The 21534-nt window shown below is 40.9% G+C and overlaps 3 protein-coding genes across 3 annotated transcripts; all 3 read right to left on the bottom strand.

Moving 5' to 3' along the window:
* Nucleotides 1-1929: 1929 nt before the first annotated feature.
* On the bottom strand, nt 1930-6704 carry LOC104437621. Its single transcript, XM_039308954.1, has 3 exons — nt 6460-6704; nt 3346-3627; nt 1930-2690 (listed from the first exon to the last, which is right to left on the bottom strand). Exons 1-3 carry the CDS (start codon nt 6664-6666, stop codon nt 2667-2669), a joined length of 513 nt encoding a protein of 170 aa, XP_039164888.1. The 5' UTR covers nt 6667-6704; the 3' UTR covers nt 1930-2666.
* Nucleotides 6689-9956, bottom strand: LOC120291939 (TMV resistance protein N-like). The gene is made up of 4 exons (XM_039309755.1): nt 9952-9956; nt 9186-9269; nt 8551-9096; nt 6689-7604 (listed from the first exon to the last, which is right to left on the bottom strand). Exons 1-4 carry the CDS (start codon nt 9954-9956, stop codon nt 6689-6691), a joined length of 1551 nt encoding a protein of 516 aa, XP_039165689.1.
* Nucleotides 9957-13351: 3395 nt separating this feature from the next.
* Nucleotides 13352-14271, bottom strand: LOC120291066. Its single transcript, XM_039307933.1, has 2 exons — nt 13874-14271; nt 13352-13769 (listed from the first exon to the last, which is right to left on the bottom strand). The coding sequence occupies exons 1-2, from the start codon at nt 13990-13992 to the stop codon at nt 13448-13450; spliced, it is 441 nt and encodes a 146-aa protein (XP_039163867.1). The 5' UTR covers nt 13993-14271; the 3' UTR covers nt 13352-13447.
* Between the last annotated feature and the right edge of the window lie 7263 nt (nt 14272-21534).

The raw sequence follows: 21534 nt of genomic DNA, 5'->3' as shown, positions 1-21534 counted from the left end.
CTCATACCCTCGCCTTCCCGAGTGTGTTCGGCAGCGACCACACGGTGGTGTTCCTCTTGTACGGCCAACTGATATATGCGGCCGAGCGGCGGCGGATGGTCCATCGCAAGGATTTGCGACCGAAAAGCCGAGAACGACTCGTTGAGGATCAGTAAGAACCGTGTGGCCTTTTCTCTTTCTCGAATTTCTTTGTACTGTTTGAGTGTCGCTTCGGGTCCTTGTAGTTTCTCTTCGGCTGATTCTAGTTCGTTCCATAGGGAGGAAAGCCGGTTGAAGCAAGCGGTAATCGAGAGGTTCCCTTGCTTCAACTCGGTCAAAGCTTGAGTTATACTCAAGAGTCGTGCTCGATCGAGCCGGCCATACATCTCCTTGATGTCGTCCCGATCGCTTGGAGTCCTCTCGTAGGCGGCAACCCGGCGCCGACGTCGGGCGAGGGTGTTGCCGATCCAGGTGCGAACCAACTGGTTGCACTTCCGCCAGTGACGTTGAAGACGTTCGTCGGTTAGGAACGGCACGGATCCATCAACGAAGCCATCTTTGTCTTTTGTTACAAGAGCTCGCCGGAGATCCCGAGCCCACGAGGAGTAGTTTCCCAGTCCGGTGAGTTGAAGGCTGATGAGGCATAGTTCGGGACCGTCCTCCGGTGATGTGTAGAGAGGGTCGCCGGATTCGAGCCGGCCGCCGCCACCAACCGGAAAGAACAGTGGCGCGTATCCGGGTTGAAATCCCGGGTAGGGATTCGTTCCCTGGCCCGGATCAGATCCGGATCCCTGACCCGACGAAGCGTATCCGGGTTGGAATCCCGGGTAGGGATTCGTCCCTTGACCCGGGATGGATCCGCGCCCTTGACCCGGAATGGGTCTAAATTCGGCCCCCGTATTTGTCTGGCCAGAAGCTTCTGTTGGGCCTGCTACTGACGGCGATGGCCCAAATGGGTATTGGGGCCACACCTGTCCTGGCGATGGCCCAAAAGGGTACTGTGCCCATACCTGTCCATACGCGGGCGGAAAAGCTGAGGGCCACTGGGCTGGGCCGGAAGTCTGGGCTATCGTTGGAATCACCCTTGCAGAGAGGGTTTCCTCTGATTGTTGAACAGAGAGTCTGTCTTCACGAGGAAGAACAGCCGAGTTGGAGGTAGGTGTCTCCTCTGTTGAGGAGTTCTCAACATTATCTGTCATGGCACCAAAAAAAAAGTTGAATTCCTTACCGATTTGCTGGTCTGTTTCACAGGTAAGACTTATGCAACAACAGGCCAGAAAAGAACGGTGGCAATTCAGCAACGTGCAGAAGCTAGGCCAGGAGTATCGGCTCTGATACCATGACAGAAAGTGTAATGGAGATTTTGGAAAAAGCTTTTCCTTTGTATTCCATTGTATGTATTTACATTACATTGGTAAACTTATAGTGTAAGAGACTAAAGAATAAAACAGGAAAAAAATAATAAATGAATCTCTATTTTCCTATTTTCCTATTTACCAAAACTAATTCACAATTGACTGGATTACAATCAACATAAACAGAATCTTCAAGATATGTTTCCAACAGGACTTTCCAACCAGAAGGATTTTTAACCCATCGCTCAATTTGTTTTCACTTTTTGCTCTTTTTTCTTTATTATCACAACTCTTGTAATTTGAGTTCTAATGTGAAACGCTTATTCAAAAGGAAAAAATATCATGTGACGTACAAAATCATTTTTTTAAATGATATGTTTAAGTTTTGATGAGAATGACAAAAGACTTCTTGCCCCAAACAACTTTTCACCATATTTATTTCAGAAGTTTTTACGCTTCAGATCTAAAACATTCAGTACACAAAAAAAAAAAAAAAAAAAAAAAATTCAAGTTTAGTCGATTTCTCTTCATTCATCAGTACTGGAAATATTCCTGTTATATATATAATATTTTTCCAGGCGTCCAACCTTGCCAGTACGCTCCTTTTCATTTAGCAATTTGGGCAGTGATTGTCGAAAATATTCCTATTGCATATTTCCCCATCTTCTAGAATTTAGCCCCGAAAGACTAACATTATATACAAATTAACTTACAGTAAAATCAAAATTTGCGTCTGAAAATGTCACATTATACGATCAAATATATAGATGATAATTCCCATAAAGAGCACCATTGGCCTGGGAGATGGATGGAATCTGGCTCACCGACCTATCGATAGACTTTGGAAGTCAAACTGATTTCAAGGGTACACTTCTGTTACGATATCTAGCCGAAAATTCAGGTTGTCAAGTCTCTCCAGAAGCGCCTTTGTTTCCCCACACCAATGCAAACATAATCGGGTATGGTTCGCCCACACTCCAGCTACAAGAGGCTTTGGAAGTATCTCCGGGTGCCATTCTATTTCCTCTTCCAAACGCAGCTTCTGGAGACGTCCCTTAAGGTGCGTTTATTTCTTGGAAAACAATTTCTAAAGATAACATTTTCCTCATACTCTGGCGTTTAGTTCCCTTAGGAACATGAATCAACGGAAAATGTTTTATTGATTGGTCTTGTACTTCTTTCAAACCTATCAAACTTGCGTCCATCTGCATCCTTTCCAAGTATGGAGCGTATCTTACAATCTGCGTCAAAGAAGGTAGAGAAGCAACTTCTGGGGGCAACGCCCCAAGATTTCTACACCCCTTTATACTCAAAGTTTTCAGGTGTTCAAGCTTACCGATGGAGATTGTGGCCAACCTGATACACCAATCAAGTCGTAAGATCTCCAAAGACAAGAAGTTAGAGAAGTCAGGCGTCCTCGTCAAACATGCGCAACACGATAGATCCAAAACTTTCAGTTTCTTAGTCATCTGCTGAAAAAGAAATTGAATTAAAATGAATGAAACACATCAATCATCCGTGGGATACATATCCGGATGGAAAGTCAATTTAATTACCCTCATTTTTATAGTTCAGTAAAATCTTGCGGCTATTGCACATGGCACAATTTGATGAAGAAGAAAATGGTAAAAGATTGAATCAGATCACAGAGTGCAATTGCCGACAAGTTTGTCGAAGAAGACAAAGTTGAGGAAACAGAAGTTAGAAATGGGATGATCGAAGAAGAAATTTGATCCAAAATGGGTTTACTCAGTCTAGATGACTTGGAAGTCATCCGAAGACGTACGATTTAATAAAAAATAATGTGATTCTATAGCTTCCTCTTCTTTTTCTAATGCATCTAGTCGGTTGTTATCGATGCGAGATGTTACTTTGGCGAAATAATTTCTGTTCCCAGTAATATTTACAGTGCATGAATGATTGGTGACGATAGAAAGAACGAAAACATGGATTCTCTACCCATACAATGCTCTTCTTGGTCTCTTAGTATGATGAATAGAGAAAGGCATACCTGGAATTGGCTCCATCCACCCCAGTCATCTTTGATATTGCTCCTTGAAAGGTCTAGCACGACAAAGCTAGCAAAATGAAAATTCTCCGCATAAAATTCATTATGTGTCACTTCCCAAGAAAGCCAACATAGCTTCGAAACAACATTCTTGAAGTTGCCAGAAAAATCAATACCTTTAACTCGAAGGAACGTTAGATTTGGCAAAGCAGCTAATTCATCAGGTACCATGTTGCGGCTGCAATCACCGGAAGTCAGGCTTGGTGCTTTTACATCTACATTTTTCTGCCATTGGAAGTCAGGCTTAGCAGCTATTTCTTTAGGTACCATGTTGCGGCCGCAACCATCAGAAGTCAGGCTTAGTGCTTTTATATCTACATTTTTTCTGTCAACAGAGTCTCAAGATTAATTGAGTGCAGAACACTTAAAATTCTTACAGAGCTATGTAGAAAGGAAGCATATGGACACTGATAAACAATTTCTACAACAGGAAACATATCATGGCGCACTCTTTTTACTGGACAAGTAGACTTACATATTTTCGATCACCACCATTAAAGAAAATTTTCAGCTTCCAATTGAAATGGCGTGTTGTCATTTCAGAATTTTCTTTATATTATTCTCTATTCTACAGAATCTAGAAAAATGAAACTAACTACTAGGCAATCTGTCTAGTCTCTCTCCACCAATTTACAAGACCTTTTGACCTGAACGTTTGAGAGAAAGCTATCTCACTCACAAGACAAATGGACAATTGAACAAAGCTAACTATAAAGTAAAAAGAACAAATTCGACAAATTTCTCCTCTTTTTTTTTTGGTCGAAATAGCTACTGATGTATTAGCTTACGAAGTCTTGGAGATCAACGAGGCGTTACATTCAGAAAGTAAAATATTCCTAAGGGATAGAGGGGGTCTATTCACCCAATCTGGAGGAAGTTGTTTACGGCGGTGTGCACGAACGAGCCAATCTGCCGCTTTATTTACCTCTCGGGGACAATGCGTTACTGATACTTGACGGCCCATACGAGCTCCTGTTCGCACCTTTGGATTATGCTTCTTAGATTCCATGGTGTCTCGGCCCGGCCCAAGACATAGTCCACCACCGCTGAGCTATCGCTTTCACATACGAAGTGAAGTTCTTGACTTTGAAGCACTTGCACGTGATTGGACGGCCGCTTGGAGATAAAGCGAAGACCGTGTAACAAAGGCTTCGGCTTCGCTTGTTCCGTGGACGAAACCCTAGCTTCCGCAGCAAAACCGTCGACCACGAATCCCTCTCTATTTCTTGCGATGCCGGCTACCGAACATAGAAATTCTCCCGGTACCCATGAGGCATCCACGTTCACTTTTACCTCATTGGTTTCGGGTGGTTTCCATACCTCTGGTAAGAGTCTATTTTTGGTTCGGTTGAGGTTTCGTATTTTCGTTCCTCTGTTGAAGGCGTGATTTTGGGTGTGTGCGAGGTCAATTACATCCTCTCGCGGTTGGGGTTTTGTCTCGGAAGATCCGTGCGTTGCATGCTTTCCAGATCCGCCATAGCACCCATGCGAGGACCTCTTCTCGTGTAATTCTCTTCTTGATTCGAAGGCCGACGAAGCCATTGGTCGATTCGCCCGGTTTGTTTCGTCAAGTTTGTTCCCTGTATTCTGTGATCTCGCCAGATCTCTTTTGTCCATCTACAGAATAGGAATATATGCTCGGTGGTTTCAATTTCTGTGCGACATAGCTGACAGAGAGGGTCTGGACGGATCTTTTTTTTGTAGAGATTTTCGCTAGTAGGGACGGCGTTGTGACAAATACTCCACAGAAAGGTCCGAAGTTTCGGCGGAACGGACAGGCTCCATATCTGTGTCCATAAAGATCGTGGGGGCTGGTAAGAGCAAGACGCTTTCTGTAAATCTTGTTTGGTTTGCGTTGCCTGTGTTCTGTTATAGCCACTTTTGACCGTATATACCCCTTTACTGTTACCTGTCCAAATTCTGCTGTCCGGTTCTGACTCTGAACTCAAGGGGATAGCGAGAATCTCGTTCGCTATTTTCTCCTCAAAATACTGATGAATAAGAGTGTGTTTCCATGTCCGAGAGTCTTCGTTTATCAAACCTTCCACCTTGACTGGTTCTTATTGCTGTGCTGGTTGCCCATTTAGGTCCTGTGTTAACCATTTATCCTCTCTGATGTTAATTAATTTGCCGTCCCCAACTAACCATTTGATATCTGGTTTGATAGAATCTCGCCCCATCAACATGCTTTTCCAGCCCCAAGATGGTCGCCGGCCCTGCTGTGCATTCCAGATGTCTCCATGGGGGAAGTATATACTCTTCAAGACTTTAGTCCATAGTGCATCCTGGGATGTGTGCAGCCGCCATACTTGTTTACCCAACAACGCACTGTTGAAGGTAATTAAGTCTTTGAAACCCATTCCTCCTTTGTCCTTTATGTTCTTCATAGCAGCCTAATTCTTCCAATGGATTCCCTGTTTTGAATCTCCTTTTTGCCACCAGAAAGAAGCTATTCGCTTTTCAATTGCTCTGCAGATGGAGACTAGCACTTTGAAGATCGACATGGCGTATGTTGGTATAGCCTGCACCACACTCTTGATCAGGACTTCCTTACCTGCTTTGGTGAGTAATTTCTCCTTCCATCCCTCCAACTTGGAATTTACTCAGTTAATATCCAAGAGAATAATTCTTTCTTGGATTGTCACCACTCAGAGGGATACCTAAATATTTTCCAGTCTTGTCAACCACAGCACTCTCAGCTCTTGAGCCAAGTTTCTTTCAGTGGTAAGGGACAATTCTTACTAAACGAGACCCCTGACTTATTTAGGTTTACCGCTTGTCCCGTTGCATAGCAGTACTGATTGAGTGTTAATGACAGATTCTAACATTCCGTTAAGATGCCATCCAAGAAGAAGATAACATCATCTGCGAACATAAGGTGAGAGAGCTTTAGGCAATACCTATTAAGCTGTATGCCTTGTATGCTGCCTTCCTCAACTGCTTTTGTCATTAACCATGTTAATACATTCGTGATCAGGATAAACAAATAAGGCGACAGGGGATCTCCTTGCCTTAGGCCTCTAAAAGGAAATTATGCCACACAATCTACCATTTTACCTCTTTCCTCTCCAGAAGCTTTACAGCATCCTTATAACTCCACACCCTACTAATTTTGCGAGAATATTCTTCAGAGACGATGTGCCTTCCTAGATCTCGAACTTGGTCATGCATCCAAAATTTATTATCATGTCCAATTTTTATCAAGGACCGTAGGCGGAGGACAGTAATTGCACTATGAGGATGGTAATTATAGTCATCCCACATGATAATTGGATATGTTTGGTCCTCATTGTTGAAAAAGCAAGTAATCCAGAAATACTTCTTTTTGCTTATTCTCTAGTCCTTCATAACTTATCATTAATGCATCTCGGACATCCTTAAAAGGACCGTCATCTAATTGCTTCAACACATCTTCCCATAGCTCTCGTTTATCAAAATGTTGCTCCAGGGCAGAGCCGTGGCAAGAAAGAAATGAACCCATGACCTCAACTGCCAAAGGAAGCATACCCATTCTACGAACAATTTTCTCTGCAAGATGATCATATCCTTCTAGGGGAAAGTCTCTTCCGAATGCGTGCTTACAAAACAGCTTAAGTACTCGACCAAATTCCACTTCATGAAATTCATAAGACAAAATTCCTTTGGGTTGATTTAGGACCTCTTCACTGGATGATTCCACTTGAGTCATCAAGACCTCTAAGTTTCTAGTGGTGAAGAGGATCCTGCTGCCCGAACCAAACCAATCTAATTTTCCAGCTAATTTTTTGAGTTGCTCTTGCTTGTCTAGATCATCTAGAACGATGAGGACTTTTTTAGTATGGCATACTCTCTTGATCTGATTCATCCCATCTCCAATGTCTTTGATATGATCAGCATTCTCAGGACCCACAAAACTTGCTAATAACATCTTTTGCACATTTATAAGACCATGTTGCGGCGATTCTCGGACATTGTTGAGGAAACAAACACCATCAAAGTGAGAATATACTTTGTTGAACACAACCTTTGCAAGTACTGTTTTACCAATGCCACATGTTCCATGAATACCAAGGAAACGTACACCATCAGTGTCAACATCCAACTTCTCTATTATGGCTTTTATCTGATGATGATCTTCAACCAAATATTCAGGCACATCCAGGTTTCTGGCATTAGGCTTACATGATACCTCTCCAACAACCAATTCACTTAGTTCTCCATGGCTGCAGCAAAGCGGGAAATTTTTGTTTTCATCAATGACATGAAAGAAAAGGGTACAAATTTCGTCCAGATATGACGATCTCTAGGTGTCTTGGGACCATATGGTTAAACAACTCAACCATTTTGGTTACTATGACAGAAGTTAAGTGTTATAATCAGTTGATGCGTGCGTTGATATTTCATGGAATGTCAATTAATTTAATGTATTTGAGATGAGTAAGATAACGCGAGAGCCGATGCATGTGAAGGAGATATTCTTGATGGAATGGACAGAGTAAGATTCACAAAACTTGGTAAGGTAATTTTTTTATTCAATAATGCTTGGATCGACTAACTAACATGCAGTGAAATAAATTCCAAAGTTTGTGTATTATTGAGCTAAATATATAGGATTGCATTCATATAATAGTTGAATTTGAGATAAAACCTAAATAAATTCGGGGTCTCAAGCAAAATCGAAAGCACGATAGATCCATGATAGGTGAAACTGTTTCATTGTTTTCTAAGTAAACAAGTTTTACTTTTTGGCGAAAAACAAATGAACAGATTTTATTTGGTGAGTTCTCCCTAGACCTATCAGACAGGTAACCGGACCGGATTCAGGTGTGGTTCATTCAAGTAAGAGTCATCTGAATTTGTTCATAAATTGGATCAAAGCAAATCCTTCTTTTGCCCTATTCTTTCCTTTTCCTCTAGTGAGTCCTCACTGCTGAGTGTACATTTCTTCTGTCATTGGTCTTCTTCTTCTTCTTCTTCTTCTTATTTTTTTTTCTCTTTCTCTTTGGTTGGTTTGCCGGATCTGATATCATTTCTGTCGGCTCTAGCTGCCATAACTTCTAATGCAAAAAATGTCTTCAATTTTAGAATTTTGGGATGACAAAGTTTCTTCAAACGAGTAGTGTAACTGTTGCGCTTATTAATGATAAATAAAAGGTTGAGGAAATTTACCCTTTTCCTTCAAGTTCCCACCCCTTTAGATGTGCAACCATTACAAGAGCATCCTCCCATTGCTTCAGCGCATCAGAGCTGAACTTCTTCTTGTGCTTGGGTATGACTTTTTTATACAACTTGGTTTTGAGCTTAACATCATTAGGGTACACGTCAAAGAAGATGGGGAGTATCTCTTTCTTTCCATCTGACTTTGAGGTGCATTCTACCATGTGCGCAACCTCACGAAGACACCACGAACTGGCGGCGTAATTCTTGGAGAAAATTGGAATGTAGATTCGTGACTTGTCAAGCGCTTTCAAAAGCTCTCCATCAATTTCTTTGCCAACTCGGAGTTCTTCGTCGCCTAGGAAGACATGGATGCCATTGCGTCGCAAGCTACAGTAAAGGCAATCAGTGAAGTTTCTGCGTGTGTCTGGTCCCCTAATACTTAAAAACAAGTCATACTCATATCCTAGTGACACATCTTGCACGCTCCGGATTGCGTCTGAGCTCTTCCGGCTTCTCTTAATTCTTGTCGGTCGTCTCAGGACCCTGCCACTTATCCTGAACCCGAGTTTAAGCCTTTAAGGAGACTTCAAAACAGGCATCCATCAAACAGGCGTTAGAAAATAAGCCAAATACAGACCACTTACAATCCGCACAACATCAAGGCCAAGATGATGGCGATTAAAGCAAAGGCTGCAATCACTCCCACCCGCGGCTGACCCTGCTCGGAGCTGTCATCACAAACAAATCCTGAAAGGACCAGCCTTTGAACCCCTAACGCTGTGCGGTTACGCAGATCTTGGTGGTGTCCAATTTGCAGCAGATCCTATACTGCGCTCACCAACATTTGAACCAAAGTGTGTAAAAAGAGATAATTACAACAGGATTTAGTGAAAGAAGATCGACTAATGCTTCTCAAGGACAGGCAATTTTTGGCTTTGCGATTGGTCACAATATGGAGAAAATACCAAGATCGCAGAGACGATGAAGGTGAATTTCCGTGAGAGAGATGTTAGACAGTAAAGTATACAAACCACTAAAGTGAAAAAGTTCCACAGACAACCCTGCTGCTGGTCGAAGCATCGGGGTTGAAAAGCACAACTCAAATTTATTTTTGTGGTTGGAAATATCATGGAAACAAAACAGAATTTTCGAAGAAAATTTCATAAACTTGCTATCATCGCCGAGCGCAAGCACCAAAATATCACCCAGCTGGTATTGACAATGGTATTCGAATGTTAAGAATTGTTCGCTATATTGTTTCACAAAAACGAGAATCTTATCAGACCCCAAAATCACGGTGGAAGAAAATATGGCAATCCCACACCTGTCCCAAAAGAAAAAAAATTATATGGAGCGCTTGCCAAGATGCCCTCGCTCCCATGGATAAACTTTTCAGAAGGAAAATCTTACCTCATCACCTTTGCAGTCTCTGTAATCGAAGCCCCGAGACAGTAGAACACGCTCTCCTTCTTTGTCCGTGGAAGAGGAAGATCTGGAAAGATACAACTCTGAACATCAATATCTCTGCTCAGGGTTCTTTGCGATTCGAAATTTGGTTAGCTGAATTTGAACATACCTCAGTCACCTTTGAGCTTCTCGCGGTTTGTTCTTCGGCAAATTTGGAAAGCTCGAAACCACTCTGTCCTTCAAGCAAAAACTGACCCAGCACAGGTAGTCGATGAAGCATCTCGATCGGTGGCTCCCTGGGAAGAAGGAAACCATAATTGCAGCAGGCTTCCGCCTCCATCAATGGCTGCCACCAGAGCAGTGGGGAATTGAAAATTAACATTGATGGAGCTTACTTGGCTGGAACGAACGGAGGTGCGGTGTCGAGTGTTCGCTGCGACAGCTCTGGGAAGCTGATCTGACGGTTTCGCGCGGTCGATCAAGGCGTCTTTAGCAGCTCAGGCGGAGGTCCAACCAATAGTGGAAACCCTCATGAACTTCTCCACGGGAACCGAAGCGTCACTTGAAGTGGAGAAAATATTCAAGAGAAGATTCAAAGTGGGATCCGATCACTCTGGTCTTAAGAGGCGATGCTAATCCGGGAGACAGTTTTCAGTTAGAGGTCACTTTCATTCGTAGATAGTGAGAGATTTAGAATATTCGATTAATATATAAGTTTCGTTTACCATCTCCCGCGCATAATCGAATATTCTAAATCTCTCACTATCTACGAATATATATATATATAAGTTTCGTTTACCATCTCCCACGCTTAAGACTCAGTCTTCCATTGTTTGAAGGTGAATGCAATAGTTGACTTCTACGTGGGTTTCCTGCCGTGACCAATTTAGAAGGCTTAGCCTTAGCCTCTGAAAGACGGAGGGCCACAATCCCATTCATCATTTTTTATCTACATAAGCCAAAGCCCATAGCACTAGCGACATTTCCGGCATAAATGCAAGGTGGATGTATAGCTGATATAGGATCTTGTGGAACAAGATTTGATTCCGCAAGCAGTTCGGTAAGAATGAAGCAATTTAGAATCGTGCCTAGAATCATGAATAAAAGGAATTTCATGAATTTAAGTTTTTTTTTTTTTTTTTTTTTTTTGGGTCTGAAATACGACTATTTCATTAAGTACGAAAATAAGAGAGGCCCGGTAAATGGGCATCAATACATAATAAGTCTACTAAAGTTTGTGGAGGGGATGAGACCCAATTCCAAGGTAAGTGATTATTTTTATGGGCTTTAAGAACCCAATCCGCAACCATATTTGGCCTCTCTATGAGTGGGCTATATGAAAATTTGTGAAGGCCCGTAGCTTTTCCTTGCATTTGCTGATAATATGTTGAATTTCCCAACTGAACTGGTCTGATATGTGCATGGCTTGGACAAGTTGTGAACTATCTGACTCAAAGATAAGAGCTTCGTGTCTTTTAGGGTAGAAAAACTCAATGGCTTCCCATAAAGCTAGGGTTTCAGCCATAAGTGGAGAGGAAGCTCTGATCTTTTTAGCTACTCCTTCCACTAGCCTCCCTCCCGAGTCTCTGCACACACAAGCAATGGAGTTCCCCAACATCCCAGGTTCGTACGTTCCGTCTAGATTGATCTTCAAGGCTCCTTTGTGTGGTGGAATCCATGGTTGAGGTGTTCCGAATTCGTGGGTTTCAGATCTGGTATTTTCATGGGTCCTCCAACCAGCACCACAGTGAGCGTTACATTCGGTGCGCTGGGATCTGGATTCTGCACTTCCTCCTTCGCCGGCGTCCCTCTCGTGAAGCTCCCGTCCTAGCTCGCCTCTCGTTCGAAGGTGCAACTTAGCTGATTGGTTCTCCGATCTGTCTTCCTCGCTTGCGCTTCCTCTCAGGGTGAAGGTCTCGGCACATCAGTGGATCTCCGGGGTACAGATCTCCCTGTTATGTCCTCATCTCCCTTATTATACCGCGTTTTGGAGGTTCTCAATGAAGAGGGCCCTACACCTGTTCCTGTTCTACTGTAACATCTAGCAGCCTCCTATGCATTAGGTGTTCCGAATTCATTGGTTACAGATATGGTATTTTCATGGGTCCTCCAACCAACACTGCAGCGAGCGTTCCGTTCATTGCGCCGGGATCTGGATTCCACACTTCCTCCTTCGCCGGCGTCCCTCTCGTGGAGCTCCCGGCCCCGCTTGCCTCTCGTTCGAAGGCGCGACTCAGCTGATTGGTTCTTTGATTTGTCTTCCTCGCTTGCGCCTTCCTCTCGGGTTAAAGGTCCCGACACATCAGTTGATCTCCAGGGTATAGATCTCCCTGTTTTGTCCTCATCTCCCTCATTATACCGCGTATTTGAGGTTCTCAACGAAGAGGGCCTTGCACCGGTTCCTGTTCTGCTGTAACATCCAGCAACCTCCTCTGCCTCAGGCTGTCTATTTCGCTCACTCCGTGCGCCGCTGAGTTGAAATCTCAGGTCTGTTCTGAAGTCATTATCTCTGCTCGCCTATTCATTCGCTAGTCTGAGTCCCAGCTCGTTATTGACAACTTGTTGCTCTCTACCCGACTCTCTATGCCTCTGTTGCAACTCACTAATTTGCTCGTTTTGCTCTGTTTGGGCTGCTCTGTTTTGAGATTCACCACCTACTCCTTCTTGATGACCACCCCTCCGTGGATTCTATCTTTGATAACTTTTCGGTGTCGCTTTTGCAGATTCTATGATGGTCGGTCCCTCGGGTTCTCTACCCGAAAAATAGCCTGATTTCGAGCCTTCCATATAGACCACAACACAACAGCTACCAAGTGCAGGTTTGGAGGGTGAGTCGCCTTTTCTTTGAGTCTGTAAAACCAGTCTTCAATTCTTGTCAAGCCCTGACTTGAGATTTTAATGTTCATCACAGGATCGCTCGATATCTGTCTTGTCCACGGACACAATAAGAAGAGATGTTCCACCGTCTCTCTTTCATGATTGCATATAGTACATATTGGATCAGGTAATATGTTCCTTCTAAACAAATTGTCATTCGTCGGTAAAGTTCATGAATTTAAGTTGAAGATATAGGATTTTGTTAAAATAGCACAAGATGAAGAAATGAAACTTATTAGTATGGTCTGTTGTCAACTGTTTATGGACAAAAGATTATGTGGCGCACTTATAATTTGGAAAATTTACCCAATAAGTTTGATATCATTTTTGTTGGCTCTGGCTGTCATAACTTCTAATGCAAAAAATGTCTTCAATTCTTGAATTTGAGAATGACAAAGTTTCTCCAATCGAGTAGTGTAACTATTGTGCTTATGAATGATAAACAAAAGGTTGAGGAAAATTACCGTTGTCCTTTAAGTTCCCATCTCTTTAGATGTGCAACCTTTACAAGAGCATCCTCCCTTCTTGTACAATTTAGTTTTAAGCTTAACGTTGGCAGGGTCCACGTCAAAAAAGATGGGGAGTATCTCTTTCTTCCCATTTGATTTTGAGGTGCATTTGTTCATGTGCGCAACCTCACGGAGACACCATGAACTGGTAGCGTAGTTCTGGGAGAAGATAGGTAGATTCGAGACTTGTTGAGCGCTTTCAAAAGCTCACCACCAATTTCTTTGCCGACTCGGAGTTCTTCGTTGTCTAGGAAGACATGGACTCCAGCGAGTCTCAATCTGTGGTAAAGGCAATCGGTAAAGTTGTTGCGTGTGCCTGATCCCTTGAAACTCAAGAACACATCGTACTTGTATACTGGGGGCGCATCTTCCACGCTCAGCATTGCCTCTGGGCTCCTCCGGCTTTTCTTCATTCTCGTCAGTTGTCTCCGGACCCTGCCAATTATCATGAATCTGAGTTTAAGCCTTCAAGGAGACTTCGAAACAGGAACCCATGAAACAAGCGTTGGAAAATAAGCCGAACAGAGAAGAGCACTTACAGAACGCACAGCATCGAGGCCAAGATGATGGTGATTGAAACAACGGCTGCAATCAGTCCCATTTGTGGCCGATCCTGCTCAGAGCTGCAATCGCCAACAAATCTCGACAGGACCAGCATTTGAAACCCCAAACTCGTGCGATCACGCAGATCTCAGTGGTGTCCAATTTGCGGCAGATCCTCTGCTGCGTTCACCAACGTTTGAACCAAAGCGTGTAAGAGGAGCTAATTGTGACGGGATTTAGTGAAAGAAGATCGACCAGTGCTTCTCACGGACAGGCGATTTTGGCTCTGCAATCGCTCTCAATAAGAAGAAAATACCAAGAACGCGGTGAGGATGAAGGTGAATTTCTGTGAAAGCGGGTTAGGTAAAATCATTGCATTTTAGTGAGTTACCATCATTGGTATTTTGAATTTCCATTTGGGGGGGGCTGCAAGGTTCAAGCGATCAACCACCAACCTTCCCTTATCTCAGTGAACATGCCCCCAAGTGAGCAACCCTTGACAAGAAGTGTGCATCGCATTCATGTCCAGAGTGAAAGTATGTCCATTTTGATGAAAGTCTGAAATCCTGTTAACACTCCCAAAGCATTGCAACTTGTGAGAGTGGCACTTCCTGAGGAGAAACTACACAGGCATGTAAAAAAACGGATCTTATGAGTGGCAGATCAACTCTGCTGTAAATCTTTCAAGAAGATAAAAGGGCAGTATACAAAGTGGTGGCACAAAATTGCACATATGGCGAAGGCATCCATCCTAGCAATTAGCAAATTGCAAAGCAGAGGGGTGAAAAAGAGGGTAGATTTTTTAACTTGGAGTCAGAAGGAGTAGATCTTCCAACAGAAAAAGGAAAGGCAGAAGAAAGGGGAAAGAGAAAAAGCAGTCAAAGCCAATCATGGCCTAGAGAATTTCATGTGGAGGTGTTGGGGGTGAGGGACAATCATGCGACGCCCTGCTAATCAACTTTAATCAGAGAGCATGAATAAAATGTTCTACGTTTTTCACTTGTCCTATCAATTGGGGTTTCATCATTAGGTTTAGATGCCTCGGATCTAGCGAGTCATGCAAGAAGCCAAACAGGGGTTTGGGAGGGAAGCAGAAAAGGTTGGTGGCCTAATACCCAGAAGAAGCCTAAATCTCTTTCAACCCTTTTGCAACATGATCCTTTCCTTTTTATCATTTTTTTTTCTTTTCTCTTTTTCGAGATTTAGTTGAGCCGAGGAAAGTGATGTTTTTTCAATGGTAGGGACTGGGAACATTACACGTACGGGGATGAATCTGGGATGAATTTAGAAAAAAGGGTAGAGCAGTTCCATGAGGCAATGTCTCTCCTCCTATCCTTTTTCACGTGGATGTCCATGTGCATGTGAGGACATTCACATGGTCCGAGCCGCCCATCCTTTTCCTTTCCTCCCTAGGCCATGCCGTGACAAAGATTGGGTTGGACCCATGCTCTTCTCTCTCTCTCTCTCTCTCTCTCTCTCTCTCTCTAAACATTGGGAAAATTCTGTGCAAAATCATGTCCATTGTCATGAAAAGACATAACATAGATTCGTTTTATTAGATAGGGCTAGATGTAAATTAGAGATTTTAGTGTACGGTCCATATTCTCAAAAGTGGAGCCCTAATGATTCTCGGTGCTATTTCATTATATATGATTGGTTCAATTTATTAGAATGAGTTTAGTTGTGTTCTCTCCATATTGATGTGATTCGAGAATAAATTGTTGAGTAACAATAGACATTAAAAAAACCACTGGGGGTTCGCCCTGGCCACCATTCCAACATGGAAGGGGGAGGAGAGGGTTAAATCCCCACCTCCCGTGACAAGGTTAGGACGCGTAAGTTTCGAGTGGGTTGCCACGACTCCCACGCCCGCAAGGTAGGGCACAAGTCTCAAGGAGGTGAGTGTAGGGTAGAAATAGAATAGACTGACCCAAAAAAAACAATAGACATTAAATCAAAATTGAGTTGAAAGCACTCAAAAAGACTTGGAAATAGGGAATATAGTTAGGTAATTGAATTAGAAAAAATGGATTTTTCTCTTCTTTTTTATTTATTTTATTTTCAGAGAACTTAATTAGATAATCGAAATAGGAATGGGTTTTTTTTTCTCCTCTTTTCCTTTTATCATGCACTCTTTTGAGTCCCTTCCATGGTTTGGATGGATAGGTTGGTCCATTTTGTGGGCGAGGACAAATAGGCCGGAATCCACTAAATAAAGGTCTTTTTAGGCTCATTTCCTGGACTATAAATTGGAGAGGGGAGGGATGTACCTTTATTGTATAAGGAGAAAAACAAAAGGTCGGGGCCTGCAAATCAGCCCATCAGATTACAATTAAATCGAAAAACAAAGTCCATGGTAACTAGGGGTGACGACAAATATGGTTCGAACCGTTAGACCAAACCAAACCGTTTTTGACGATTTGATTGGTTTAAGAGTACTTTATACTGCACAAAATATCAATGAGATTAGTGTGTTTAATTTGTTAAGAAAACTCTTAGTAGATTTTGATGATAACAAGACTGTCTTAATAATAATGATGATGATGATGATGATGATGATGATGATGATGATGATGATACTAATAATAATAATAATAATACTAGTAGTAGTAGTAGTAGTAGTAGTAGTTAAAATCTATTGCACACTCGTTGAGTGCTTCTAAAGTATCTTGTTCCAGAATTTGATCCTTGTGCAAACTATGATCTTGACTTATTCTATTCAACATTAATTTGTCTTAATTGAAAAAAATTCTCTATTTATCTTAATGGAGTAGGCTCATTAAGGCTACCTCATGGGTTTTGCCATCACGATCTTCAAGCTCTATTGATGTCGGTGGCAACCTTCATGTTGAATTGAGACTGGACTGTGCAACCTCTTTGCATCTAGGTAGACATGAGCCAATTTGGTTAGTGATTGTGCCAAACCGATGGAGGCCCTCAATGTGGACGAGGGCCACCACCAATGAAGTCTACCCTTGCCCACATTAACGATGAAGGCTGCGGGAATCGACATCTATAGAGAAGGAGTGATGGAGAGGCATGAGTCCGTGTGCGGAGGGACAAGCCGATCGAGGGAGGTGAGATGGATGGTGTTTGCAATGGTGAGGAACTGATGGCCAATGTAATTGATGGCGTCAACCCAAAACAAGCAATTACTTTAGTCTTTAGGTGAGATGGATTGCATCGGTATCGTGTTTAGGTTGAACTGGTTTATGACCCAAATTAGAATCAAACATTTAGAAGCCCGTTGTTTTACTTATTACTTGAACAAAATGAAAACCTGACCTGAAAAGCAAAACTTAAGTTTTAGATTCGGATCAATTCAATTTGGTTCACATTTCAATAGATTTTAATAGTCCTTATTGATAGCCCTAAGCCACGATAATTGTTAACAAGATCCATGAGATAATTAAAGTTGAATGGACCACATAACTCACGTCAGTACGAACAACTAGGTGAGATCCACTGGTGCACAATCCCGACGTTGGAGGTTCTCTCGTGCAACTTCACTCCATATCTACTACATATGAAGAAATTCCAAATAAGGATTTCCACTTCAAATTTTTATCCAAAAGTTTTTACATATCATGTTTTTTTTTTTTTTTAAGACATATAACAGTGACATGTTATAACAGAGTCTACAAACATGTAATTTAAAATAGTCAAGATAATTAACAATCAGCATAAAAAAAAATGTCTTTATTTATTTATTTTCTCTAGATAAAAATGAAGAATACATGAGTTTATTTATTGGCTTTATTACATGAGGTACCGAGATAATCAATTATGATCCATCAATGATATATACATTTAAAGGGTGATGATATCTTCTATATATATGCACAATCACAAGAGATATAAAAAATCATGGGAAAAGTTCAAATTATTTCTAACATATCTCCTAAACTAGTTTACCTGTCTGTCTAGGCACACTTATGATTTCTTTGTCCCTATACACTTACGTAAGTGTTCTCTTCTACTGGTCAAAAGATATCCTTGACAATATGAATAATCCATCAAAAAAAATTCAAACAAGAATCAGACAAAACATCAATTGATTATTAAAATGCAGCAAAAATTGAATTTTGGGGAATAAATTATAACATAACTACTATGGCACAAAGTACATGTCTTTTCATCCGAAATAACGAAAAAAAGTGGTCCATGAAGCTTTTTTTTTGGGGGGGCGTCATGTCCCGAATCCCGAGCGTGCGCACATCCTTCGGCAGTCAACTTAAAAAATTTTGTGACGTCTCAGGACGTGTCGCCGATCCTTTTCATTTTATGCACATGCGGAAGCAAATTATACAAACCCGGACAACAATCAAATACAGGTTTAGTAGAATGACATGCAACTATTTTTCACAAAACACACCTTATATACATACCCTGTTAAACCTATGGGTTTATAAACATAAGTCAGTCTTAAAGGAAACCCCTAAGCAACCTAACTCCACTAGCAACAGGGCCTGCCACGAGATATCCCATCTCGCACCCACCAAATCCGCACTCAGCAGATCTCCATGCTACGACCCTAAAAAAGGTTAGCCCACAATGGGGGTGAGAATAGATCGCGAGTTAAACCCTAAGCCCCCCCGACTAGAAAGATAATTCATCTAGAGGCAGCTTAAGCACACATCATATAAGACTTACCTTGCCTCAACACCTCCCTGCATGTCAGTATAATTCATATCACAAATGCATATAGTAAATGCATACATCAATTGGAACACCTCACTTATATCATAATCAATCACAGGGGTTTTGATTATAATGTCAAATCGTTATGATACGTCCCATTCCGTGCCACACAATTTTGTCCCATAATCAAGTGTGTTTATCTCAATCATTCACATTCCAATTGATTACGACCCCACGAGCACGGCCTACTTGACGTTCGGTGGTCTTCTGGTGTAACTAGGCATCGTCTTACCCCATTGAGCACGGCAACATTTACACTAGACGGCAATCGCGAAGGAGCATCCCATATAGGGGCATCGTCCACCCGACGCACATCGTGGACGGGTTTTCATAATCATTACACGATCATTTAATCCCGGCCAAGGACATTGTGCATTGCACTCAAATGTCTCAATTAAGATAATATGTTTGGCCTATTTTCTTCGTATTAAAAGCACTCGATAAAATAATTGTGTGTGGGTACACGGTCAAATCGGACCATAAAGCATGATATCTTTTCATTTTAAAAATCTCACGATTTTATATAGTACTAAAAACATTTTCGGCGTAAAAAACCGACACCCAGTATTTTTTTTTTAATTAAATACCGAAATTTCATATTTTGAAATAATAATTCAAGAATCAACACCCGGTATCAAATTGCACAAATTAACAATTAATTACACAAACTAATTGCACCACGACAATCAGCACGAAATTCTAACAACCGGCTATCTCGGTATAATTTACAATAATTAATAAATAATTAAATAAATAAATTGCGGTTAATTAAATTGAACCACTTAATTAACCTGACCATGCAGGCACATCATCCACCAAATCAACTCTTAGCTTCCATCATATAGCTAAAACACCAAAATCTCATTTTAAAAATAAACTTAGTAACCCTTTTTCTTTTGTTCAAACCTTCCGAAATAAATTTGTACGGGGTCCCATATTTGAAATTAATCTGCCAAACTTTGCACGCACCTCGTATAAAACCTCCTCATTTTATTGAGCAAATAAAACTTGGCGTCCAAACCCAACACCATATTTCTTTTCTAATTTCTTTTCCAACCCCCTCTTTTGAAAACAAACCTTTAGTAACCCCTTTTTTTTTTTTTTTTTTTTTTTTGTTCAAACGTTTAGAAATAAATTCGTAGGTACTAACGTACTCAAAATTAAACCGTCAAACTTTGCACGTACCTAATTTAAAACCTTATTGTTTTATTGCGCAAATAAGTTTTGGTGTCTAGATCCAATACCTCATTTATTTTCTATTTAATAGTCCAAGATGTCACATTTTATAATAATATTAAAACAACCAACATAGAGCAATCCATCTCATCACCTCACACCTAAGTTCTCAGCATGCCACAAGTCCACCACATCACTAAATACACCTTATTCAGTAAGCACAACATCAAAAACAACCGCAAAACCATAATCGGTCCTAATTGGTAGAAATCGGACCACCTGTGCGTCTCCGAGTTTAAATCCATAAACATAATCAAACGAGTTCAGAAAATTCTCAAATTTGAATATATTATAAAAGACACATAAAATAAAATTTTTCATGAAGACACCGTGACCAAATCCTTCTAGAATGAGAGAAATAAATCGCTCAAGTCGAGACCAAAACTGGGTATGTTTCCAGAAATTACGTTTTTCAAAATCAGTTTGGTTCGAGGTCCAAAACTTGTCCGTTTGATATGAAATTTTAGTATCTTAAACTACAAGATGTAAGGAACAACTTTTGTGAAGAAACCATTTCGAAAATCGAACCCTAAGGGTTGATAAAAATCATTTGAACACCAAAATGTCACCAGTTCCAGCACCATCTGAGATTTTGTTTGCAAATGACAAAACTGAAATCTCATTCTTTCAAATCCCTAAAAATCTTGAGTAAAATATATGTCATAGATGAAGATGTCTAGAACATTTTTCATGAAAGAAGTAACCTCAAAATTGTAGCACATTTTAATCCACAAAATGGCAAACGGCGAGAGTCCAGTAAATTGATCAGAATTTCAACTAATCCAACTTGTCATGACCTACCCCTCAAGGGAGATAATAGGTTTAGGGGTATTACCTAAATGATGGACTTAAAACCCATGATTAGGCGCGAGCTCTCTTAAGCCCATACCTCGCATGACATTGGGGTGTTTTTTTTAGAATTTTGCAATGAAAAGTCGCCACTAGCCTATTGGGGTCGGCTAGAAACCAAGTGAGGCATAAGAATATACCTTACTTCCTACACAATTAGAGAATTTAGGGTCGGGGATTTGATTACACTAATTGATTAATTAATGTCATTTCGGTATCTAATCTTGTTCATTTTAAAAGAAAAAATTTTTGTCAGACAATTTGGATTGATTTTATACCTATCTACTAACATGTGAGATGATCATGCAAAAGAATCATTAAAGTAGCAATTAGCAAATGAAAAAGCATTTAAATCAATTGCATGGGAGAGCACACATTTTACATGAAGGAACAGATAAATGCTAATACTAACTAGACTAAATGGAAGCCAAAATCAACATACCAAAATTGCATAGTCAAAGATATTCGTCTTTAAGGACAACTATAACCTCTCGAAAGGTTCTAAATTGAAAGACTTCCATTTTTTAAGAGAAAATAAACCAAGAGATTAATCTGAATTTTTTTGATGAATTTTAATTTTAAGTTTTTACGATTTTTTTTTTGGGACATTTCGAAAACCTTTTTCAATTTTTTTTTTTCGAATTTTTTTAGTTTTTGATTAATTAATTAATTTTATTTGTTATTTTCAAATTTTAATTGATTTTTTTGTTCTTTTTAATATTTATTCATTGTTGATAAAAAAAAAAAAAGGATTCGGACCGGGTCATGAGACCCGACCCAACTAAACAGACCCGAAGCATATTGTATCGGATTAAACTAAAAACATTAACCCTAAAAGGCCGTTCGAATTAATTATAAAAGTCCATGAAAT

This window comes from Eucalyptus grandis, chromosome 3 (assembly GCF_016545825.1).
Source record: "Eucalyptus grandis isolate ANBG69807.140 chromosome 3, ASM1654582v1, whole genome shotgun sequence".
NCBI lineage: Eukaryota > Viridiplantae > Streptophyta > Magnoliopsida > Myrtales > Myrtaceae > Eucalyptus > Eucalyptus grandis.
This window is presented reverse-complemented; position numbering and strand designations above follow the sequence as displayed.